This window comes from Drosophila willistoni (genome assembly GCF_018902025.1).
Source record: "Drosophila willistoni isolate 14030-0811.24 chromosome XR unlocalized genomic scaffold, UCI_dwil_1.1 Seg144, whole genome shotgun sequence".
Lineage (NCBI taxonomy): Eukaryota > Metazoa > Arthropoda > Insecta > Diptera > Drosophilidae > Drosophila > Drosophila willistoni.
Window position 1 is genome coordinate 9,952,893 of NW_025814057.1, and position 23,907 is coordinate 9,976,799.

At 37.9% G+C, this 23,907-nt stretch overlaps 2 protein-coding genes across 2 annotated transcripts; both read right to left on the reverse strand.

Annotated features, from left to right (window-relative positions):
- Nucleotides 1-3,199: 3,199 nt before the first annotated feature.
- On the reverse strand, nt 3,200-12,337 carry LOC6639304. Its single transcript, XM_047012182.1, has 5 exons — nt 12,297-12,337; nt 11,936-12,025; nt 8,667-8,731; nt 3,857-4,521; nt 3,200-3,792 (listed from the first exon to the last, which is right to left on the reverse strand). The coding sequence occupies exons 2-5, from the start codon at nt 11,948-11,950 to the stop codon at nt 3,350-3,352; spliced, it is 1,188 nt and encodes a 395-aa protein (XP_046868138.1). The 5' UTR covers nt 11,951-12,025; nt 12,297-12,337; the 3' UTR covers nt 3,200-3,349.
- A 5,052-nt stretch (nt 12,338-17,389) lies between these two features.
- Nucleotides 17,390-21,578, reverse strand: LOC6639322 (fibroin heavy chain). Its single transcript, XM_002061690.4, has 4 exons — nt 21,300-21,578; nt 19,710-19,847; nt 18,996-19,177; nt 17,390-18,944 (listed from the first exon to the last, which is right to left on the reverse strand). The coding sequence occupies exons 1-4, from the start codon at nt 21,410-21,412 to the stop codon at nt 17,605-17,607; spliced, it is 1,773 nt and encodes a 590-aa protein (XP_002061726.2). The 5' UTR covers nt 21,413-21,578; the 3' UTR covers nt 17,390-17,604.
- Nucleotides 21,579-23,907: the final 2,329 nt, after the last annotated feature.

Consider the following 23,907-nt stretch of genomic DNA (forward strand, 5'->3'; position numbering starts at 1 on the left):
TCTGCAATCAAGATGATAGAAAGGTGAGAGAGCTGGGCGAGAGGGGTCCTGGAGGTGGGGTGAACACTTATCAGAACTGGTATGGCCACTCGCGGCGGCTATTTTTAGTTTCTTGTATTACGAACTAACCAAGCAAAGTCCATTCTAAATTTAACGTTATTAATTCCCATGTATGGCTCTCTGTGTGCGTGTGTGTGTGTGTGTTTTTTTGTAATTGCATGTTGCCGATGGCCACGACAGGATGCTAGGTACTTGAATTGACTATTAACCGGTTTGCTATTTGATTGGCCTGGCCACTTCTAGTGTACATACAAAGTCAATGTCTCCTTCTTGTTCTTCTATCCATCCATCCATAGGCAAAGTTTAAGCTTGAAATCCATACTTGGCCTATACAAAGATACCTAATACCTAAAACCACTTGGCCATAATCAACAAGAATTTCTTTTTCAACGTCAGCAAGTTTTTTGCTTAAGCCTTTCGTTTCGACAGAGTTTGTAAACTGGTACAAGAGAGAATTAACTAATCTAGCCGATCTACCTTAGGATAAAGTATGTGTCTCTAGAAATCTGCATATATATGTAGATATAAGGGTGATTTATCAGAATTTCCTACAGACTAATAAATGAAAATAAGTTTTGGACATTGCAATTGTTCATTAATATATTTAAAAATAAAAATTAAAGATTTAATTTAAAATATGTAAATTACGGAATGGAAAAGTCTTTAATATCTTTGCAATTTTGAAACTTGTTTAGTTCTATATACAAAAATTAAGTATAATACAAAATATGGCTTTGGCACATATTTTAACCCCTTTAAATAGAATTTTGTAAGCCAAATTTATAATTGGTATTAACAACAACTAGCAGAACTTGAAAACTAATGTCGTAAAGCGGATCTAGCATGTAATTTAATTTTGGCAATGCACTGAAAAAATAGCTTTAGCCTAGTGTTACTTAAAAAAAAAATGGAAATGAAACTTGTCTTGTTTGTTTGTAATATTATGCAATTTTGAATGCAATGTCGTTTATCGTTTATAGATAAATAGGTATATTTTATTTTGTTACGCACAAGAAGATATTGCAAATTAAACTAAGATATGAATTGACTAAGACTTTCACGATCCTATATGCAATATCTATATCTTTGATATTATCAAAGCTTTAAAGACACAACCAAAACTGAGGAGAAGATAATTTAAACATATGTCTTTGATTTTTTTAAACTAATATTTCACAACCGGCAATAGAATTCTAATGCTTTCTAGACCATTCTTAATTACAAAAACGTTTTCTAATAAAACTTCTTATAGTAAGTATTTCCAAATTCAATAGTTAACAATTATATTCCAAATTGCAAACTTATTTAACGACCTGTCTAGACTTTGAGACACTATTTTTTGGCAATTAATTTATAAAGTAAGCCTACATTAGTTAAAAACTTTCTTGGATAACCTCAAACGAGATCATAAAAATATGAAAACTTACCTTTTTGTTTGTTGTCAGTCTTCTGTGTGTGTGTGTTTTATTTTTAGTGTTTCTTTGTTCTAGGCACGTCGGCGTTTAATTGACACTTTCCAAAAAGTAATGAATCTCTTTTTTTAGGCAGAGTTGGCTTGATTTTTGAACTAGGCTAAGAAGCTGCTACTTTTATATGGCCACAAAATGTGTGTGTGTGTGTGTTGTGTGTGTTCGGGGGAGAAATCTCAAAAAAAAAGAGTCACAAAAACAAAGTGTCGACGACGTCTTTGATGAGGGTTGGCACAATTGGTTTAGTTGGTTGGTTTTCAGTCTTCAGTGTTAACACGGCGACCACTTCAAGGAAACTGGTGGCCATGGCTACATGGCCATGGCCTTTTATAATGTGCCAACTACGCGAGTCTTTGCAAACTGACCTAGGCCACAGAACAGAACAAAGAACCAGAAATGGGAAAAAGCTGAAAAACAAGACGATCTGACTCGGTGCGGCAGCTTCCCGCAGGAAAATGTCGACATCAAGCTCGAGTCGGTTCAAGCTGAAGTAGTGAACAAAAAAAAAAAAAAATGCAGAAAACAACAAAAATAGATAGCCAAAAGGAAGAAACAAGCAACCAGAATAGAATAGTCGACTGGTAGAGGGTTCTTTAGGTATCAGGTTCCCCGCTTTGCGCTTCTGTCTCGTTTTTGCAATCTCTTCCTATCCCTCTCTGGTTTACTTACATTCAGTTGGGCAGATGGCAGATGGTCAACGTAGATGTTGGACTTCTTGGAGAATGTTAAACCAGCCGCGTAATAGAAGTCAAGCATGGCCATGGCCACTGCATTGAAGCCACATTGACAGGCCCAGACCAAGACCAAGGCACAAACTCAAGCTCAAGACCAAGTTTAGGGCGGGGGGGGACTGGTTCAGGTGCAAATTGAATGCCTTCTTCCCCACTTATCATCGTCCCACCGATTCGTTCCCCTCAACGTGATCCTCCTCCTGCTGCACCACTCTTTCTTTGTAGATAATTTATTTTCATGCTCCATGCCTTGGCGGAAAAGATTAATCAAGATTTGCACATGCTTGCGTTCTATTCTCCGATCAGTTCTCCCCTTCGCTCTCTCTCTGTCTCTCTCTCTCTCTATCTATACTCATGTCTCTCCTCTTCTTCTCTTGTCGTTGTAGATGAAAATTTATTTTTGTTATAAAATATAATCACTTCCCGCAGCAATTAAATACATGTCTCTGCCTTAGACTTAAAACTTGGACGTCTTTCTTTCTCTGTCTATCTTTCTCTCTGTCTCTGATATCAGCGCCTCAAGTCAGGCAATGAAAATTGATAAAAAGAGATGAAAAAGAGTTCATTGGACTTTTACGATGTGAGAGAAGTTTATTGCGTTTGTGTGTGTTGTAGCGAAATGAAACCCCATAAAGTTTTTCCTACAAGTTACAATCTTAATAGTCATCATATATGTCATTATATATAAAAATCTAATTGAACATTTAGTCATTAAATGACATGATAAAGTACTAGAAGACCAATCAAAATCTCTTTACTTCGGTTTTGGAATGCAATGTCAACTTCGTGTATCTATGTCTTTTGGATTTCAATCTAAAGTGGAACAGGAAATCAAAAAATTTTTGAATTCTAATAATGATCACTTATTTACAAGATCTGTCTTTTCTTTTTTTTACTTGTGTCGCCTTCAAAGTATTTAAATTGGATAGGCAAAAGTCATAAGTTGGTTTGTTTTTTTTTTTTATTATTGGCAATTGGTCAGTTGGCACACACACAAAAAATATATATCTCTAAGCATTTAGTGTATAGAATAGAATTGTCATTGGATATCCGTTTGAAGAATCCTTTAAGAGGGAATCGTCTGGGGACTCATTCGTAATGCAAACGCCGCTTGGGGGCCATGCGTATGAAGGGTTTGGGTGGCGATTTGACCTTTGCTTGGGTTTGCCTGGCAGCATATTCCTCGGCAATGGCTGTACGCCATTGATCGACGAGAGAGTCACCATTGCCGGAGAAGCGTATGGGGACAAATGGTGTTTCGCGAGTCAATGGAAAGCGGGCGACTGCAGCAGCTATGGGTACATCATTGTAATCGTAGTCATCGCTGGCCTTTTCCGCTGCCGAGTTTGGTGTCTTGATGACCAATTGATTGCGGGTGGGCAATGAGATGCTGAAAGCGGCGGCTTCCTCCGGAGAGACACCAGCAATGGCTGTGGCCTTGGGTGAGGCAACTGCCAGACCATTGCGCCCAGAAAGGGCAACTGCATTGGGCTTAGATGAGGCCACTCCGCCCTCACCGGCAATGGAGAGACCTTGAGTAAGAGTAAATGACAATGAGTTGAAGTTTTTTACGGCTGGCTTTCTATTACGACTTACCCACTGGCTTGGCCTCGGCCACAGCTGCGTCTTTTTTGGGCGCCATTATGGCCACACTATCATTGACATCCTCGTAGGGATCTTCTTGATTGGGCGGCAGAAACTCATCCGGTGACAATTGCTGTTCGGTTACCTCTTCCAGCTTTTGCTCATCTATTTTCTGATCTGCTGGATTAATGCCCGATGCCTCGAGTCCAAAGTTTGAGGGCTGCTTTTGTGGTATGGGAAACAGTTCCGGCTGCAGGAGTACACTGAAATCCTTAATCTGTCCCGTTTGTTGTTGCAGGGCCAAACTTTGGGCTGCCTGTCCCAGTTCAAGCAAACTGCTGGCATAGATTTTATTATCCTCTTCGCTAAAGGAGCCCTTCCTTTTGGCCATCTCCTGAATGGCCACAAGACGAGCGGCGGCCAATTGTATGCGATTGAAGTCACTGGCACTGGCCGAAATGGATGATGAAGCAGGGGAGGAACTGCCATCTGCAACGGCCGATATGCCAGCTGCTGATATGGTGATGGTGTCATCTGCATCCCGATCTCTGGGCACAGCTCTCACTTGCGGTTGGAGTATATAGGTGGCCAGGCTGCCATCTCTTTGGGGATGCAATTGCAGCAATTGCCCTCTTAGGCCACCATAGTAGTTTAATGGACTTGCTACCGATCTGTGTCTAAGTTAAGATTTGTATATATATAAACGTTATAGATGGTGTAGAGAGTGTGTGGGTGTCTGTGTGTGTGTGTGTGTGTAGGTGTTTGTGCTTGTGCGAGAGAGATAGAGTGTGTGTGTGTGATGGGTGAAAGCTAAGCTAAGAGCAACAATATCTACAAAATGGATTAGCGGGCTAAAAAGCAAATTAAAATCAAATAATTTATACAAATTACTTAAACATTTATTTACACTAAAATGTATATTCAGGCCTCTACTTAACATAGGAACAACACACATATATATATATATATATCTACAGATTGTATAGGACTTATTATATATACGTATGTATATTTTTGATATACTTATGCCCTTGGGGAAGTTGCCTCGTTTAAAGTTATTAGCATTTGTGTTGACTAATTAAACAAATCCAATTCCAAATCGGCAGTGGCATGTGCTTTACCCCCCACCCCTGCTATGGCCACAGATTCAGGATTAAAATACACATTGGTGGGCACGCCCTTCTTTAGCAGTGCCTTGGAAATGGGCGTCGAGATGGCTGTGCCACCATTACCAACCACAGCCTTGGAATGCGGCTCTAATATCAAAGCTGCCTGCTTATGTCCTTGTATGGCCTTGGCTTGCAGTGGCTGATAAGGCAGAAAATAATTGCCAAATGGTATTTGTGGTATATTCCCACCATTGGTGCTTGTTCTGCCGGTGGCCTCCACCTTTAATGCCGCTGCCATTGCCGCCTGCTTCTTAATGCCATTCAATTTCAAGGGCGATGAGTTCTTCTTTTTATTTTGGATTTTTCTCAATTGCTGGCTATTAGTGGTAGATGATATCACATGTTTGCCAGGTATGGCTATTATTTCCTCTATCACATAATCCGTGTTAATTTGTCTTATGGCCGATTTAAGTTTTTCATCTGATTTGAAATCGCCCAATTGCTGTTGCTCTTTGTTGGTTGGTGTCTTGGCTTGTTGTAATTTAGCCAATGTTTCAATCTCATCGTCGAATTTTTCGGTGGTTGTCTTGGCTGTGGTGGTGGTGGTCGTTGTACTCGCTACCGGTGAGTTGGTGCTTGTCTCTGCTGTAAAACGCATGTAGAAATGCATGTAGAAAACGATGTAAAATTACGTAAGCTGTGTAGAATAGACGTTTTAACGGATTTTCAAATATTATGAAAATCAAATAAAACAAAAAATGCAAATAAAATTTCAACCTTGTGGCAGGAATATTATGGGTTGAAGTTGCAACGCCTGTAGCTGGGGCTGTAGCTGTGGCTGTGGCTGGAGCTGGCCTTGCAGTTGCAGTTGATAGGCTCCATATGGCTGTAGATTGGCAATGAGCTGCTCCAATGATCCAGTAGTGGCTGGTGGCCAAGACTCCAAGCTGGCAGTACGCCAATAAGCACTATTTTCATTATAGTTGTTGTTAGTTGTAGGATAGTTTACGAAAGGTGGGGGATAATAATGGGAGAAAGAGTTTTGGGGGGGAAAAAAAGCTGTTAGTTTTGTGCAAATTTTATTTGTGGTTTTTTGTATTTACAGCATATAAGTTGAGAGTGTGGGTGTGTGTGTGTGTTAGAGACAGCAAAGAGAGTATATTTCGATTAAGGTTTAGTATGACTTTCTATATATACATATTCAATACACCGTTTTACACCAAATGGAATGGAAAGCCAGCCAAATGACAAAACAATCACAAAAATACCATTAAAAATATATATATAAGTCAATATATAAAAAAATTTATTTAAAAGTTCCTAAATGAGAAACAAATTACGAAAACTAAATATAGATACACATATAGGCTAAAACGACATGTTTTTTTTTGTATTTTGTTTGTTTTTCTTTTTTAAATAATCAAAAATAGTTAATAAACATTAAGCCTCAGACTCAAATTCCGCCTCCTCCTCATCGTACTCGCCCGTTTCTGTGCCCGTCGGTGGAGCATAATAAACAGTTGGCCCAGTGGCCACCACCTTGCCTTCGCGTGGAAAACTCTTGGCTTCCAAATTGGTACGCTGCAATGCATCCTTGAGATCCACCTCGGGTGGTATGGATATCACTTTGGCTCCCGGGCCAGCGATGGTTAGACTACGTGGGTGAGTTAAAGCATATCCACCGGGACCGACAATAGCCGTGCCGCCACTGCCAGCAGTGGCCACGCCTCCCGGTCCAGCAATGGCAATACCCCCCTTGCGTACCTTTAGCCTTTGAATGATGATGCCACCCTCACGTAGAGCCTGCTTCTGGGTAGACTGATGGGCTGTGGCCACTTGGCCCACTGTATGCATCAGATGATGAGCCTTATGGGCAAACAGATGCTTCTCCGCCGATGTACTGCTATCCTGTTCGGCCGCTGTATTCTCTACGGTATCCAGATCATCATTAAAGCCATCGCTATCTCCATCGCCGGCTCCTTCTTTCTCATCATCCCATTTATAGTCCTGTGAGTCACTTAAACTTGCCTGCATCAGATGCTGCGGCTGTTGCTGGTTTAGCGTAGAGCCAACAACCACTGTTGGTGTGGGGCCAGCAGCAACGGCTGGGGCCAGTGGTGATCCTTGGAAGGGCATTTTAAAGATATTTGTAAAGGCATTTTTAATAGCCATCGATGTGTGGTTCTGCATCTCGGCCAGATTAACGCTGGGCACTCGGAAGGGATTCAATCGATTACGATTGGGCAACAAACCACCCGAAGGAGGCAACGTCGACAGGATATGAACTGGTGCCGAGGTGACCTTGTTGTTAACCAATGGCTGTACTTCTTTGGCACTTGCTTTAGTTGGCTTCGCAGTGGAACTGCTGACACGTTTGCGATTGGCAGTCAAACTATTTGGCTCTGGCTGTTGACGTGGTAAATGAATGGATTGCGGTTTATGTACTTGTTTCTCACGTGAATCCAGACGAGATTCTTTCGAATTGATCAATGTGGGATGTCTTGTGGTTGTTGTTGTTGTTGTCGTGGTCGTCGTTGAGTTGCCTCTCTTGGGTGTTCCATCCTCATTTAGAGCCAATTCACGTGGCAAGAAAAACAAATGATATTTGGGTGTCGATTTGCCCTGTTTTGCCCGACTGCGATCATTGAGCATCGACTTGGCCTTGCCATAGAAACTGTCCACATCGCCAATGATCTTATAGCCCTTAATGCGATACTCCTGTGGTGCCTGCTCCTTCAAATATTGCTCTTTATTCAGTTTATAGAGATGAACTGGTATAACAAAATGGGCTGGCAATTGTTGAGCTTCTTCAGCTGATACGGGTTTCGGTACAATCACACGATTGGGACGAAAATAAAGCTGCGACGGAGAGGGAGATGGCATTGGAGATGGCGCTGGAGATGGTTTCTCTTTGTGCTCCGTGGTAACATTTGGTAGACGCGTTTTCGAGGGCACATTATAATTAATTCCACCCACATTTCTAGTCAATTTCACAGCTCTTATTGAGGGTTCCAACAGAGTTTGACCATTACCACCGGTAAAATGATGCTGCTGATTGTGAAATGGTGTATAAGCGGGCTTGGGAAATAAATACTGACTGGAATCGAGTATGGGCGGCAGTTTCGGCTGCTCTGGCTGCTTCTTCACATAGCCAAATGCCTCGTTCACTTTGGCTATTTGCTCCAAAATGCGTTTCGCCTCATCCGTTTTCTCTGATGTCGGAGGCGCCACATTTGGATCAAACTCTTCCGGAAATTTGACCAGTCTTTGCTTTTGTATTCTGTAATTTAAAGTTTAGGTTTTTGTTTTTGTTTTGGTCTCTTTGTTTTGGTTTTTTTTTTTTTTTTGATTTTCGATTGTTTTTGGCTACTAAAACTAAATGCAGAAATATGGGTCAAATGGATGGGTTTCATTTATTATGCGTTTTTCTCTTCTTTTTTTTTTTGTTTGTGGGTTAGAAATTGGGAGAATGAATTAATAAAAAAATCTTAGTCACACACTTAGTCTGAGTTTAGAGTTCAAGATTTTTGTTTTGGTTTTTTTTGTTTTTTAGTCACAATTCTAATTAATAGGAGTAAGTGAGAGTGAGACAGAGAGCAGGCGGCAACAAATTTCTACTAAGCAAAAAATAATGACACATTCACACGGCAAGGCAAGGCAAGGGGTTAATAATCTTCTTGAATTGAGTTCGAAAAATAGAGAAATCAACTTACTCTACATTTGCAGCATTTGAATGAGGATGACCCAGTGCCAAAGTGGCCAATAAAAGCGTTGATAACTAAAAAGAAAAGTTAAAAAAGAAATGCCAAAAAAAAAAATTAGAAAATTTATCACATAGTATGTGAATATTATAATTACAAGAATTTCACAAGAAACTATGTTATCTTATTCATAACATCCATATAAATAAAGACATCTCTATAAATATGCTTAAAAATAAAATGAAAGAGAAATGGGCTAAATATGCTTATTGTAATTAAACTGTGACTTAAATTTTCACAGCTTCCTTCCTGGACTATATTTTTCAATCTTAACCAACTTATACTTGTGATGAGAGGCAGAATCTAAGTAGTGAAAGGGGTAGGAAAACGTTGCAAATCTTATTAACCTAAATATCCTTATTTACCATGTATGGCATTTACATTAATTAACACATGCTTAAATTTTAATAAGTCTTTTTGGAACAAGTTATTGGCCATTTCTAGCAAATTAAGTTTAATTCCTTAAATAGAACTTAGTGAAATTAGTTTTATACATATATGTATAGAGACATAGGTAAGATGGTAAGATTCTCTGATTCTTAAATACTCATGACGTTAAAGACCAAAAATGCGGTCAAGTGTCTTGCGAAAGTCTCTGCCTCGCCCCCTCCCTTTACCTCTTGCTCTTGCTGTCTAAAGGCATTTGCATAATTTCTTTAAACTTGAGCCAAAAAAAAAAAAAAAAATTAAAATAAAATAAAAAGAACAAGTGAGCAAAAAGTGAGAGCCAAGCCCAGTTTAAAGTACAAGTTTTCTCTGGTTTTTCACTTGGAAGTACTTACAAAATAAAAAGGGGGCCGATTTGGGTGTGGGGGGGATTATCGGTATTAACAAGAAAGAATATCGTGAAACTCCGTGCTCAGTGTAAATATTTAACTTCTTTATGCTCTCCCTCTCTCTCTCTCTCCCTCTCATTCTTGGTCTTTGTTTCTGTCTCTGTCTCTGTTTGAGCATTTGGCAAAAATCAATATTGACGCAATCTGGCCGGCCGGCCAGGGCGGTCGACCGACCCGTTAACTTGACTTGGCCCAAGCAAAACGCCCATCTATCAAGCTAAAAAGAAATGTCACTAAGCCGTAGCCGCAGCAGCAGCCGCAAACTGAAACTGAAGTTGTAGCTCGTGTGAGCTTGTATCTTAGCAAGTCATTGACCTGTTACGTTTTCTCAGATCAGAGCAGAAAGAAAGACACCAAAGGTAACTTGAAACAAGCCATCATTATCAGAGTTCTGCTAGAAAGCTAAAAGTGTATACCGATTCAATTTCGATTCAGTTTTGATTTGCAAGTTGGATTGCATTCTATGTAAATGTATAGCTTTTAGGTGTAGTTCTGAATGGCTTTCTTTTATTTATTATATTATACGATTTTCTTTTTATTGACCATAAAGTTGGCAGAGACTTGTCGTTGTTGTCATTATCTTGTTCTTTATTTTTTTTTTTTTGGGTGTGTTTATTTATCCAAAAATAAACTGGGTTAATAACTCGAAATGCAAAGTTTATGCAGCATTTTTTATATATAGCCCCGAGAAGTACCATCTCAAGTGTCTGTGACTGTCTGATTGTTTGTTTTAAGATTGAAGATAAAGTTAAATGATCATTTCGTTATACTATATATGCAGATGAGGAGCCATCCACCGTTCATCGGTACAAATCAATTCCAGAGTTAAGATTAATGAGCCAATAGTCAAAATCTGTGGGCAGCAACAGCTCAAATAACCGACCAGAATAGAATTTATGCTCTGGTGTTGGTGTAGCCCACAGAACCTTACTGACAACAACAAACAAAAAAAAAAAAGCCTTATCGATTTATTGATTTATGTTCTGAACAAAATGGAAAAACTTTCTGTTTTTTACATCATGTTTGTATGTATTGAATGATTCATATACACATGTACATGTTCTATGACCCACGCCTAGATTTCCAGATGCCTGAAGAATATTAATTTTATGATCTACGGGCATCATAATTAAATTGTCTTTCTATTTCTTTATGGTATTTTCCTTGTAAATATATGCTTGAATTCAAATTATTGTCCATGTCCCAAATTGAGTTATTCAATATTTATTTTTTAATTTCTTAAAGGCTTTTGGTGCCCTGATGAATAATTAAATTGAGGCCCAATAATGATTCATTTTCACTTTTCATATAAAGGAGTGTATGAGCCTATAGAATATTATCACGTATCATAAATAATAAAAAAATCACAACACTCACAGAAAATTTCAATTTATCCAAAAGAACAGAAAGGAAATGATCAATGCATAAATTATATTAATTAATTTTGTATACTAAAATAAAATTCATATACTTTTTTGTAACTAGCAGATCATTTTTTTTAAATGAATCCTTTAGGCACAAGAAAATTCTTAAGTCATTTTTCTAGCTTGCCAAAAAGTCTAAATAATTGCTATGAATTCATATTTCAGACTTCTTCTAGGATAACCAAATAAAGCTTACATAAGTTGAAATCTTATTAGACCAATAGAAACTGAAACAAAGCCTTAAAGGTTGACAGATTTCTCTATTGATGCTGATATATGTATTTAGTATTTAAATACATACTTTATGGTGACAAAAAAAAGGTGAAGAACTAGAAGCTATTAAAGACTTGCTGTCAGCTTATTTTACTCCATTTATCACCAAAGAAAACTTCAAAGAATGTTCATAAAAATCCGGGCTAAATACAAATTAGTGTCATTTTCCAAACAAATCGACCTTTACGAACATTTAAATAATTCCCACATCAAATAGCAGAAATTCTTACAATCTAAATAAAAACACCAAGACCATTTAGATAAAAGTTACTGTAACTTTTCAAAGAAAACAGAAAGAAAAAAAATAAACAACCTTTCTCTCTGGCCAAAATCAATTTTCTTTCTCTCTTTCTGTGGCTTTCAAATTGATTTTTAATGAGCTAGTCAAAGTCATAGATTTGCATATATGCCACAAATTCGAATTTCAATTAGGCTAGAATAGAATTTAACACAAAAAAAAATTGTCGCTTAGTGAAAGTTTCAAAATTTCAAGTGAGGGGGGAGAGAGAGAGAGACGATACAAAAGACTTAAGACACAAACTTCTTGGGGTCAGTTAATGAGTTCAACGGCAGCGACAAAAAAAGACCAAAATAATGAATGGATGATTAAATGCAATATTGATAAATAATTAACCAAAGAAAATTAATAATATCAACTTAAAAAAATGTATTTTTTATCTCTACTTACAACAAAGAAGCGCATTTTTCCTGTGCCTGTTGCTCTTTTTTATCGCTGTCTTTTTTTGTTGTTTTAATTTGTCCTGTAGTTGTCCTTGAACTGCAAAAATGAATAAATAAGATTCTCTCAGTTATCACCGTGCTATATCAGCAGCAACAACTGCAGCAACAACAACACACTTAAAAAAAAAAAACCACATCCAATCCTTTTAAGATTTCAATTTACGATTGTTCTTTCTGTCTCCTTGTTATTTGTTGTTTTCTCTGTTCTCTGAACACGCACAGCACAATATCAAAAGACACACACACACACACACAGCACATGAAAAAATGGTCACAATTTATATGTGTGGGATGGGGGGGAAACGCACCTCCAATCTAGAACCAAGCCAGTTAACAGCTGAAGATCAACTGATTCGTGCCCGGGCCCAATGTGTCCGTTTTATAACATTTTCCATTAGCCATGCAAAACAGAAGTTCAAAAGAAATGCCCAAGAGACTAAGAAATCCACAGAGAGAGAGAGACAGATGGAAGCAGAGACAGAGAGAAAGAGAGTGGCTAAAGTCAAGAGAATTTGATATGCCATGACACGTACGAATACGAGTGCGAGTGCGAGTACCTTGTAGCGCCTTGGCCTAAAGCTTATCAATGGGCGGGCATCTTTTCTCAATTTCTTATTGAAATTCATGTTGCTCCGTTTTTTTTTTTTCAGTTTCGGTTTTCTGTGACTGATTGAAATCATTTATCTCCCACTTCTTTGCTGGCTTTTTTTGTCGCTTTTGTTTTAACTGAAAACTTGTTAGGTCGCTGACAGAGCTACTGAACATCTTTTTAGTCTTTTTTTTTGCCTCCTTCGTTTGGACATTGATTAATTGGTCAATTATTGGCTTGATTGAGTGTTTCATTGCTTTAGGTGGAGGTGGAGGTGGAGATGAAGAGTAGCCCAGCCTATTAGCAATTTGGTGTGAAGAAACTGTCCAATTGTGTCTCATTGTGTGCCTTCGTGCGTGTGTCTATTTGTGTGGGACGCATGACATGTCATGTAACATGACATAAGCCTATCAGAAAACATAAAGGCTTAACTGAAGAAAAAAAAACAAAATTTGTCAAACAAGATTTGCAATCTGAACTTGTTAGAAAGTTTGCCAAATCATTAAATTTCACATAATTGGATCAAGTTCGTGTTCTAGGTCTTTTGTTTCGCCAGCGAAATATAACAACAAAATAGAAAAAGGAGAAAATTTAAATTATGAACAAAAGGCATAGTTACACTATAGAAATAGTTATAAATACATCGATAAAGTTCTTATGGAAAAATTTCATAAATTGTAAATCAAAGAATTATTTCATGAAAATGTGAAATTTCGGTTCTTTTTGTTATTATTATAATTCATATGACTAAATTGAAAAGTTTAATTCAAATATTTTTAAAAAATTACCCCAGCTGATTTCCTTCTAGAAATACATTTTCAAAAATTTTGAAATTCTATATAAATTGATTGCCCGTTTATTTGATTCACACTGTAATCGCTTAATGGCTGAGCCAACTCGAAGAAGATAAAAGTTCGTGTCCTGAGTCTTTTGTTTTTCATTCGTATATAAATCGATTTCCATTTGCAATTGACAGAGCCATCATAAGTCTTCATTAACTGCCCCCAAGTGGCAAGCAACTTGAAAGCGAATACGCACAGGTTTATTTATGATAATTTGAATGCTGCCTGCAGCTAAACCGATACATATTTCCTCGATTAACCCTAAAAAAAATAAAAACAACTAAGGAAATATTTCATGTGCACACTACCCACTTACACAGCACTTACGACCTTTTGTGGCACACGTAGAAATCAATAAAAAACCAAAAAAAAAAATTTAAAAAAAACAGGCAATAGCAGCAACAAATTGCCATAAGATTTATAGGTTCGACTCTGTGTACGAATACAAAATTAGCGGGTAAAACTCTGCACACACACACACACACATACAATAAAACAACACACTACACACAATTGGAATGCAGCCATCAAAAGGCGATAAATCGAACGGGGTGAGAGCAAAAACCACAGCTGGAACCATCGATACCAGAGCTGCCTTTGCTCTGGGCTCTTTGCATGAAGAAGAACAGAGAGACCTTGAGACCTATTTTTAAATGCAGTCAAAACGGGACTACTGCATAAAACTGGGTAGGGAAGAGGAGGAGCTTCAACATGATAATGATGATGATGTCGTTGCCTAGGCCTAAGCCAATTAAGTTTGACCTTCACCAACGGGAACAGAATACAGAATACACGATTCAGGAGAAGGCAATGGCAAAGGCAAAGGAGAAGGCAAATTCTTTAGCCAACAACCAAACCGTTGTTTATTCTATGAACTAATGAGTGAGTGAATGAATGTGCTGCAGCACCTGAGAGATCACATCTCCCTTAATATATGACTACTGCTTATTGTTGTTGTTGTTGTTGTGCGATTATGCTAACCCAATTATAGCTGGCAAACACTTCATTCCCACATAGCCGCCACACATTTCCCCATTGAATTGATATACATATATTGCTGAGAACGTGACCAAATACAAAAAATAATCCAAAACTACAATTCTCTAACATTAGACTTTGGCCCTAAAGTAAGTCACATTCTAACCAGGTCACTTTACTTTTTATTATTATTAATTTTGTCTTACTTGTTTTAAGAGCATTAAATTTGAAAGAAAGTTGTGCGTAGGAACTTGTTTTATAATAGCTCTTAAAACGAACATTTCGTTTAGCAAAAAAAAAAAATTAATTTAAAAAAAAGTGTGTTTTAATGGCCCACAAATTGTTGACAAAAAATTCTCTCAGTGAAACTTTATGATGTGTTTTTTTTTTGGCTTTGTTTCACAATTTTTGTTTAATGTTTTTTGGTTTTTTTGCCAAATATGATTATTATTTATAAGCATAAGGTTTTTGGCTTTGTTTTTGGTTTACTGTGTTTTATTTTCTGTAAATTTAAATATTTTTATTTTTTGGGTATTTGTGCCTTTTAGTTGTGATTTTTATTTAGGCCACGATGCGAGACGGCCCCAAGGCTTTCCGTTCAATTGAACAAAATTGTTTGGCAAGTGCTCGCACGCGTTCAACATTCGAAATGTTAATTTTTTCTTTTGTTTTTTTGGCGGGATGCACCTTGCCCATAATAAATGTAAAGCATTTTGTCAACAAATACCTAATTGTTTATGATCGGCAAATCAATTAGGCATTATCAAATGTTTATGCTTGAAGCCTGCAGCAGCACGTGGCCAAAAACAAATTTATATGGCAAATGGACAAATTTCTGCGCGAGGTGGGCTAATTGTTGGCTAACAATGAATTTTTAGTTTAAAAATATCCTTAAAACTTAGGTGTTTCTATTAATTATTTGTTTAGAGTACATTTTTATTTTAGCATAGCCCAGAAGAATGAAATATCACAGAAAGAAGCTGCTTTAAATTGATAATAACTAATAAATTATTATTATCAATTAACCATTTGATATTTTATTATGATGTTATACAACTTTTATTAGTCATCCCAATTGATTTTCCAAATTTAAGTATTTTCTTTCATTTTTCGTTTTACGATGCTTACAGATTGAAAGATCTCATTTCCAAAACTTAAGACATAACATTTTTTTTGTAAATCATTTAAATGCATTTGGAAAATGAGATTTTATTCCTATTTTATGGATCGTTTTCAGTCATATCGATGACTTGCAGGTCTGTGGTTTTCCCCTCCCCATCCACCTATCGAGTTTTTGGTGTCTTCTGATTGATCTAACAGACTAAAAAACGACTTACCTACTTGCGTTCCGTTCTCAGGTCACGTACACGGGTCTACATGACAGTTGCGACAATCTGATTGTTTAGCTGCCAACTAATATAAATGGTTTCATTAAAATCAAAGTACAAAAGATAATTTAAATTATGTCATTTATTTTTATTTGCGAAAGAATCTTTGATGCAAATGACCAAAATTTGTAGCGGAACTCAAGTCATTTGATTGGATTTCCGTTAGTTGTGATGGCTGTTCCGTTGCCTTGGCCAAATTACCACCCATGACAACAAATCCAATGCCAGCTCCGGCTTTATAGCTAAGCTCATGATAACCAGCTGCATCATAATAGGAATATTTACCCACAATATGTCCAGCCTGATCGGTATGCTGTGAGTGAGACATTTGATGGGTAGAGAAATCAAAGTTTGGACCCGTTTGCCTTGCATGTGACAAGTGCTCCTGATGAGGTTGTTGGTGTTGATAGGGAATCTCCATTGTATTGGGATGTCTGCGCATATTACTCCAAGATTGCTGAACAAATTGATGAGGACTATAGCCAGGGACAGCAGCAGTAGCAGCAACAGCAGCAGTAGTAGGAGATGAAGGAAGTGACGTTAGATATTGTTGATCCTGATAATCGTAATTGGGCGATAGGGCATGTCCGCCCAATGCATCTTTATCCGTATTGTAGGCATATTTATGACCATTGAATTCCATATAGACCTGGGCTCCATGCGCGAGGCCACAGCAGAGTGCCAACAAGAGTAACACGTGACAGATGTTCATCTTTAACTGAATCAAAGTTCGCTTGAGTTGGGAGTTTTATAAGATATTAGTGCTAACCGCAAGACTTGGCATACAACTTGTTGTCTTGTTAGATTTTGTGAGCCACGAGTATCGCATAACCGTTATTACTATATACCTATTGCATATACCGCTTTGATATGATGGATATGTATCACAACTGACATCCATTTCCTATATCAATTCTTGTCACATTTTTTCTCGTCATAAACTAGCAAAACCTAACATGTTTTTCCATGAAATGGTATAAATCCTTTTTGTTTTCTCAAGTCTTTATGAAGATTATGCATTTCAGTTGCTGTATATTCCATATTTAAAGTACTTAACTGAAAGTGTAGAACGAATTTATTAATCAATCTTACCAAAAAGTGTTTCCTATAGTTCAATATTCTCTAGTGGATTAATGAAAGAGACAGAACCAAATGTGCATATGCTGTATCCATTGGTGTAAGTGCGATGGTCTTTTTTTTGTTCTTGTTCTCGTTTTCAATTTATAATAAATTTGATATGCCTTTTCCATTTGCTTTTCAAATAAATGTTTCCGCTTGGTTCTCGTTTATTTACAATTTACTTTTCGAGTTTCAAAACGATTTGAAAATGAAATGAGGAATCGAGAACAGGCCTGGTTAATAACTTTTTGTGGTTCTTGCCTAAAAATATGCAAAGAATTTCAAGTTCTCTCGCTTATAAAAAAGAAAAAACTTTATTCTGAGATATAAGTTTAGCCAAGATAAGTTCCTATTGTAAAATTATTAGATTTTGTTGATATTTCTTCTATCAAACCAACAGAAGAAAAGTTTATGAGAAGATGTTCTGAAAATGTTAATATATTTACATAAACCTAAAAAAAAAAGGAAATGAAAAGAAGGGTGTTCTGAAAATTTTGTTTTTTTTGCTGTATGATGGGTATGATCAAAGTCGTATTGTAAATGATTTTGTTGTTTAAAGTAGATTGGCAAAAATGTATTTCTGGTTCTTCTGGTTTCGATGATCGGCCCACTTGTGCACAGTTAGTTAGTTACTTAAATAACAATGTTTTAACTTAAACTAAATCGATAAGGGGAAGTGTGTAGTGGTTGTTGGTGGGTGTTAATGCTCTCTGGAGGCATTTAGCTCGTTGATCTCATCTTGCCTCAGGGCTTCGGATGGTGACAGAGAGACACGTCCGCCCAGCGGCACAATGTCAATATTCTGGACATGAGCCCTTACACTCTGACCCGGCGGCAGACCCACATACCATTTACCCACATTTTTAATGACCGTGGAATCGCGATGTCGTTGCACCCATTCGCGATCCCGATCGATTTCCAATATACGATGATTTGCAGTGACCAATGGAGGCAGTGAACTGCCAACATCATCATCATTGAGATGGTAATTGTCACCGGGACCACTTGAAGCACTGCCGGTCCCACCACCTCCAGCTGTGGGTGGTAGATAGCCAAATGATGATGAAGATTCTCTTTCAGCTGAATCACCACGGCGTGAGGATGAGACGGAACCAGAACCGGAATTGCTAAATCTATTGCGATTTCTTGTGCCGCTTGCATTGATTCTATTGCCTGAGGTTCGACTGCCACCACCTGAGGCACCACTGGTAACTCCACCTCCGCTCCCACCTCCTGCTGATCCCCCTGACCCATATCTGGTGTTGCCACGATTTGATCCGCCAGCTGGATAACCTCTGCGATCATCTTTGCCTCGTTGTGGGCTAACGGAACCACTGGAGCTGCTACTTAGGCCATTACCACCATCAATCCCAATCTCCGATTCGCCGTCATCACCATTTCCTGGACCTGAACCTGCACCTGCGCTAGCACCTGGGGTTCCACCTGCAACGCCTGGTTTCAAGTAATCCGTTGAGCCAGTGCGTCCCCTGCCACCACCCCCACCCCCACTTGAAGAACTACTACCTCCACTGCCTCCACCCACTCCTACGCCCACTCCTGCTCCACCGCTTCCTGTCGTACCCAGTTTACCACCTGCTCCCCTACCAAAATCATTGGCCAAACGAAAATCTGTATCGCTCAAACGAAAATCAGCCACCGAAGGATTTATATGAGTGCCCGGACCTATGCGATTCTGGACAACTCTATAGCCTATGCCTGCACCAGCTATATACTCCACCGTCCTCTGAACACCCTTGTCATCCAGAAAGGAATAGGTGCCCCTAACCAAACCATCTGGAGCACGACTCTCAGCCCTACGATGATCGGGACCAGCGGCTATCAGTTTATAACTTCCCGCCGGACCACGTTGAACGGACATCTTGCCCCTTGTCTTGGGATGGGCCTTGTACAATGGATTCGAATAGCCAACATTCGATGGATTATCGGGCACTGCATTGGATATCTCAAATCCGGTGCCAGCTCCAGCTGCATAGCGTACACTATGTCGTTCACCCACATCATCCAAATAGGAATAGAGACCTAATTAAGTTGAGAATTAGTAGAAAACTACAAATTGTTATTCCTACTTACCTCTTATGCGATTTGTGGAATCATTCTCTTCACTTCTCGATTGATCGGCTGTACGAAAACTAAAACTATATGAGGGATCATCGAATGGATCGGCTAGCGGATCATCTGGACTTCCTCTGGGTCGTACCGGATACTGGGCCAAATCCATTTTTCGATGTATTTTCGGACCATTCGCACGAAAGCTTTTTGTATGAGAATGTAGAGGGAAATTATTAATTAATTAGACACCTTTTGTTCCCATCAAATCAAAAACAATTCTCAAGACTTATCATATTTTGGATCTTGTCATTACATTGATTACCACATCCACCATTAGCGATCAGAGAGTTTGATCTCTCTCGGTACAGAATTTACCTAAGCACTAAAACTCTAAGCAATTTGTTAACAGTTTTTTTTTTTTTTGTTTTTGCCGTTTGCTCGTTTCCCCCAAACCGGAGATTGCAACAAAAAACAGTTTGGTTTTGCCACTATTTGAACTTAATGGAAAAACGTTTAGGCAACACACAAAACACACAACGAGACACAACAAAAACAAAAAAAAAAAACGTAGTTCAATGTGTTAGAACCGTTGCGACTTGAAGTCGTCCAACTCAAAGTTATGCTTCAGTGGCGCCTGCCGCTGTTGATATATGAGCTCAGAGAGAAGTTCGCTGGAGGAGCCACAGAGGGAGGAAGAGGAGGAGGAGATGGCAGTTGGTGTCTTCATTTACTCACCCACGTGGTCCGGCCGTATAGACAGTCTCTTCGATTTGGCCGCTCGCTGGACTACGCGAACCATAACGACCTCGCACTATGTTGTCGGGAGTACCAGAGGCGCTATGATAGTAGCCGCCAATGTCATCATTTGCATGTCTATTTGTAAGTCCAAGACAAGAGAAAGAAAATATACATTAAGTGAAAGAAACATAGTAAGGGGGAGTGAGAGAGAAGGAGATAAATAAAAAGATTTTGTTACGCTTGCCAAACGCCGTTCAAAAGGTGTTAAATATTCCAAACAATAAAGTGGGCATGAGTGAGGGGGAAGTGGCTATGTATTTGGGGGGGGGGAAATCTTTGATTTGGCCAAATTTATGATCCATGGTAAAACGAAAACAAAGAAGAAGAATAAGGTAAATAGACAATTACAAATTGAGATGTTAGCAATTAGTTGGAAAACTTGTCATAAATATGTAAAACAAAATTATTCGAACTAAATTGTTCCTTAACAGGAACGTTCTTTTGATCTAAAGGATTCCATATTATTCTTTTTAAAATGGTCTAAGAAAGGACTGCATATTCTAATTCTTCTTTGAAGATGAAATCCTTTTGATCTAGAAGGAATTCCAAATTTAAGTTTTTCTCAGAAGATAAACTTTTCTATGGCCAAAAAAATGATCCCACGAATCGCTTTAGCAAATATTTTTTATGTCGATTGCTAACTGAATTACTTTTTATTTGATTGGATAGGTATAGTTTATACTGCATAGCTAAAATGATAATAGTTTAAATTTTATGTATACAACTGGTGAACTTTGATCTAAGGATTGAAAGGATTCATCTGAAAAAGTGTTCTAAGCAATTTTGAAATATTTTTGAATGTTTTTTACTCCATTTACTAAGATTTTAAATATTTTTATATGCTTTTGATAAGTATTATATAAGGTCTATAAATAATAAATTTGTATTCAAGTTAAAATTTAAAAGCAATAGAGATAAGTTCCTTCTGAATCGTTCACCATATATATTTTTTATATAGCCATAATATTGTTATAATCTGAGAAGATCTGTTAAACCTAAAAGTAGTCAAACATAAAAAGAAACTCCTTTTGCATAGTCTACAGAAAAATTTAAGAAATATTTTATCCAGCATCTATTAATAGTTTTCTTAAATTATTATAAAAAATTTGAAGATTGAACACTTTGTCTAGGACTAAAAAGAAAACAAAATTCTCTTTTCTGTAACGTCTCGTTTATACAATAAAGCGAAAGATTATGGAGAAAAAATTCTCAAAAAAAGAACAGAAGAAAACAAACATTTGCAATTACAATAGTCCTTAAGTTCACACTTAAAACATAGAGACTTTCCAAGGCCTTCCAAGACTTTCTGAAGTGGTTCCAGGTAAAGAGCCACTTCAAAAGCCTTTCTTTTCTTAAAGAACTCTCTTTGGGCGCATTCAGTTGCGAAACACAGTTTGGTCTCTAAATTCTTTCTTAACTCTTTTCACAACAACAAAAAAAAGGATAAAAATAATGAAAAAAAAAGTAAACCCCAATTTGCACTTGGAGGGCTAAACACATTTTGAACACTTGAGCGTATAAATATACCGATATTGATAGGATCCATCATCGTTAATGGTATTATATTCGATTTCAGCATAAACCGTTTGAGTGAAATGGCCAAATAGAGCGCATAGAACAAGCCACAGTAGCAGCAACATTTTATGATAGACAAACAAAAGTAACTTTCAACACTGCAGCAAAGGGAGAGAATGCCAATCAAATCAAATTAGCATCCTGTCCAGCAGTAAGAGGAGCTGGACAACAACAATTTTTGTTATGTATCCCCGATACTATGGCGAACCGAACCGAGTTGGCTTAAGAACAACGCGACAATGACGACTGAATGGGTTAGAGCGTTAGGCTTTTGTATTTAAATACAAATTCTCAGGCGAATCAGCGAACGGTGGCTGGCCAGCGGTTCGAGTGGTTCGTGCTGTGTTTTGCTGCTGCTGCTGCTGCTACTGCTGGCACTTGTCTCACCTGACCACCCACCCAAAGTGATGGAAGCCACGAAGATGAAACAGCAGCAGCAGCAACAACAACAACAGCAACAACGTTTTGTGTGCAAATTGCGTTACAAGAAATGTTTGTCAAGAAAGAGATACAAAGCGAGAGAGAGAGAGAAGAAAAGAAGAGGACGATAAAATGCACAGGTGTGGGAGAGATGGTAGAAGGTAGGAGATGGCAGGAGGGTCAGACAGGTGAGAGAATTTGTTCTAATGATGGACACGCAAGCAACTGCTGAAACTGCTGCTGCTTGTTCTTGGCTTCTTGTATTTCTCTTCTTTTTTTTCCTGTCCAGGCTTCATGTTCAGTAAATTGCAACGAATCATGGAGAAGGTAGGAGGAAGAACGAAGGGGATAAACGATTCGAAATGGGGGAGAGAATGTTGGCTGTTGGTTGCTGTTGTATATTGCCGGGAAAGAATGAAAATCGTGCCTGAAGCTGTCTGTCAATTAGCTCACGTTGTTCCTGTTGTTGTTATTCTCCTTCTTGTTGCTTGCTTGTTGTTTGTTGTTTGTGTTGACAATTTTCCTGGGTGATCTATGACCAAACAATTTCCAATGTTTCCATTCCTCCGTTATTTCACCCAAAGAGCAAAAGAGACACCATTCTCCCATGGGAGACAGAGATCTTGATTATGGTTATGGGCTATTATAAATTTGTTACCCTCTCTCTCTCTCTCTTTCTGTCTCTCTTTCTATTTTTTTATGCCCGAGTCTAGGTCAGTGTCTTAGGCTCTCTGCACATTATGCAATTAAATGCAATTACACCCCTCGACCAGAAGTCGACACAATTTCCGCCTAGGATGTGCCAAAAACTTTGAAAACTTTTAAAGAACTTCTTCGTTCTTTTTTAATGAAGCATAATTATAGAAGGTAGCCAATTTCAAGTACAGTTATTGGCCATTGTTCTCATAGATACACTGAAAGAAATTGTCAAAAATATAAACAACTTTTCTTAACAATTAATACAAATATATACATACTAGCTGACTGAATACAAATCTTTCCATGGCTCAACACATCAAAACTGAATTAAAGCTGTGAAATGGGGAAATTTGCGCCCTAAAGTATGCCATGAATTAACTTGCACATATAATCCTGGAAATAATTTTAAGTTACTTTAGTTTCCTCTATTCGGTTTTTTATTTTCAAAATATATATTACAAGTTGTTTTAAAATTATGTTTTTTTTGCATTTCGACCGCCTTGTAGTTAAAATTCACCCTATCTTGAAATCCTTTTCGTTTTGTGGGGCCTCGGAGCAATTGAGCCGCTTGTTCTCCTAGAATTCTTTTGCGCACAGTGTAGGGGAAATATGTCAAACCTTTTGATTAGAGCAGAAAGAAAATATTCTCGAGTTAAGGCATCGCTTGGCTGACTATGATACTTCTTCTGCTTCTTCTTGGATATTCTTTGTTTGTTTTTAGCTTTATGACTACTGCCGCATTTGATAATCTTTATTATAGCTTAACTTTTGGTCATACATTTTACGCATATATGCAAATTAGTTTCAACTCCCCCGAAAGAAAAACAAAAAAAAAAAAAATCCGAACTAATGCGGAAGACTTTGTTGGCTGACCCAACCCCAACATATTTTTGTGGTCGAATTGTGCAGTCAATTGAATCGTGATTCTGTGGCGGATGAATTCTAAGCAATGAATGAACAATAAGGCGAATTGACAATAACATCTGTTTTGTAGGCAATGTTTGTTGATGTAAAGTTTATTGTAAAGTTGAATCAAATGAAATGTAATCCAAAGCGAAAAGATATCATGCCAAGCCAATGGCCATGTTCATAATGATCATGTTTGGTCTAAGGACAAGTTTCTAACTGTCAATTTTGGAGGCAACTGCACGCATGGGAAATGTGCAACCAGTTGTGGCAGGTTGCAGGTTATTGCCAGTTGCCATTGAACCACATAACCAAACAGCAAAACTGGAATTATGCTTTCCAACCAACTAGGGAAGAAGGCGGAGGCCAGCAGGAGACGTGAGGCAGTAGAGAGGGACTACAACGATCCTGCCATGTGTTTGGATGAAAAGTGAAAATGCTTTCATTTTCATTCATTCAATTGACAGCAGGCAAAGTGTTCAGTTCAGCTCAGATATTGTTGTTTTTTTGTTACTTTTTTTCTTTCTTGTACAAT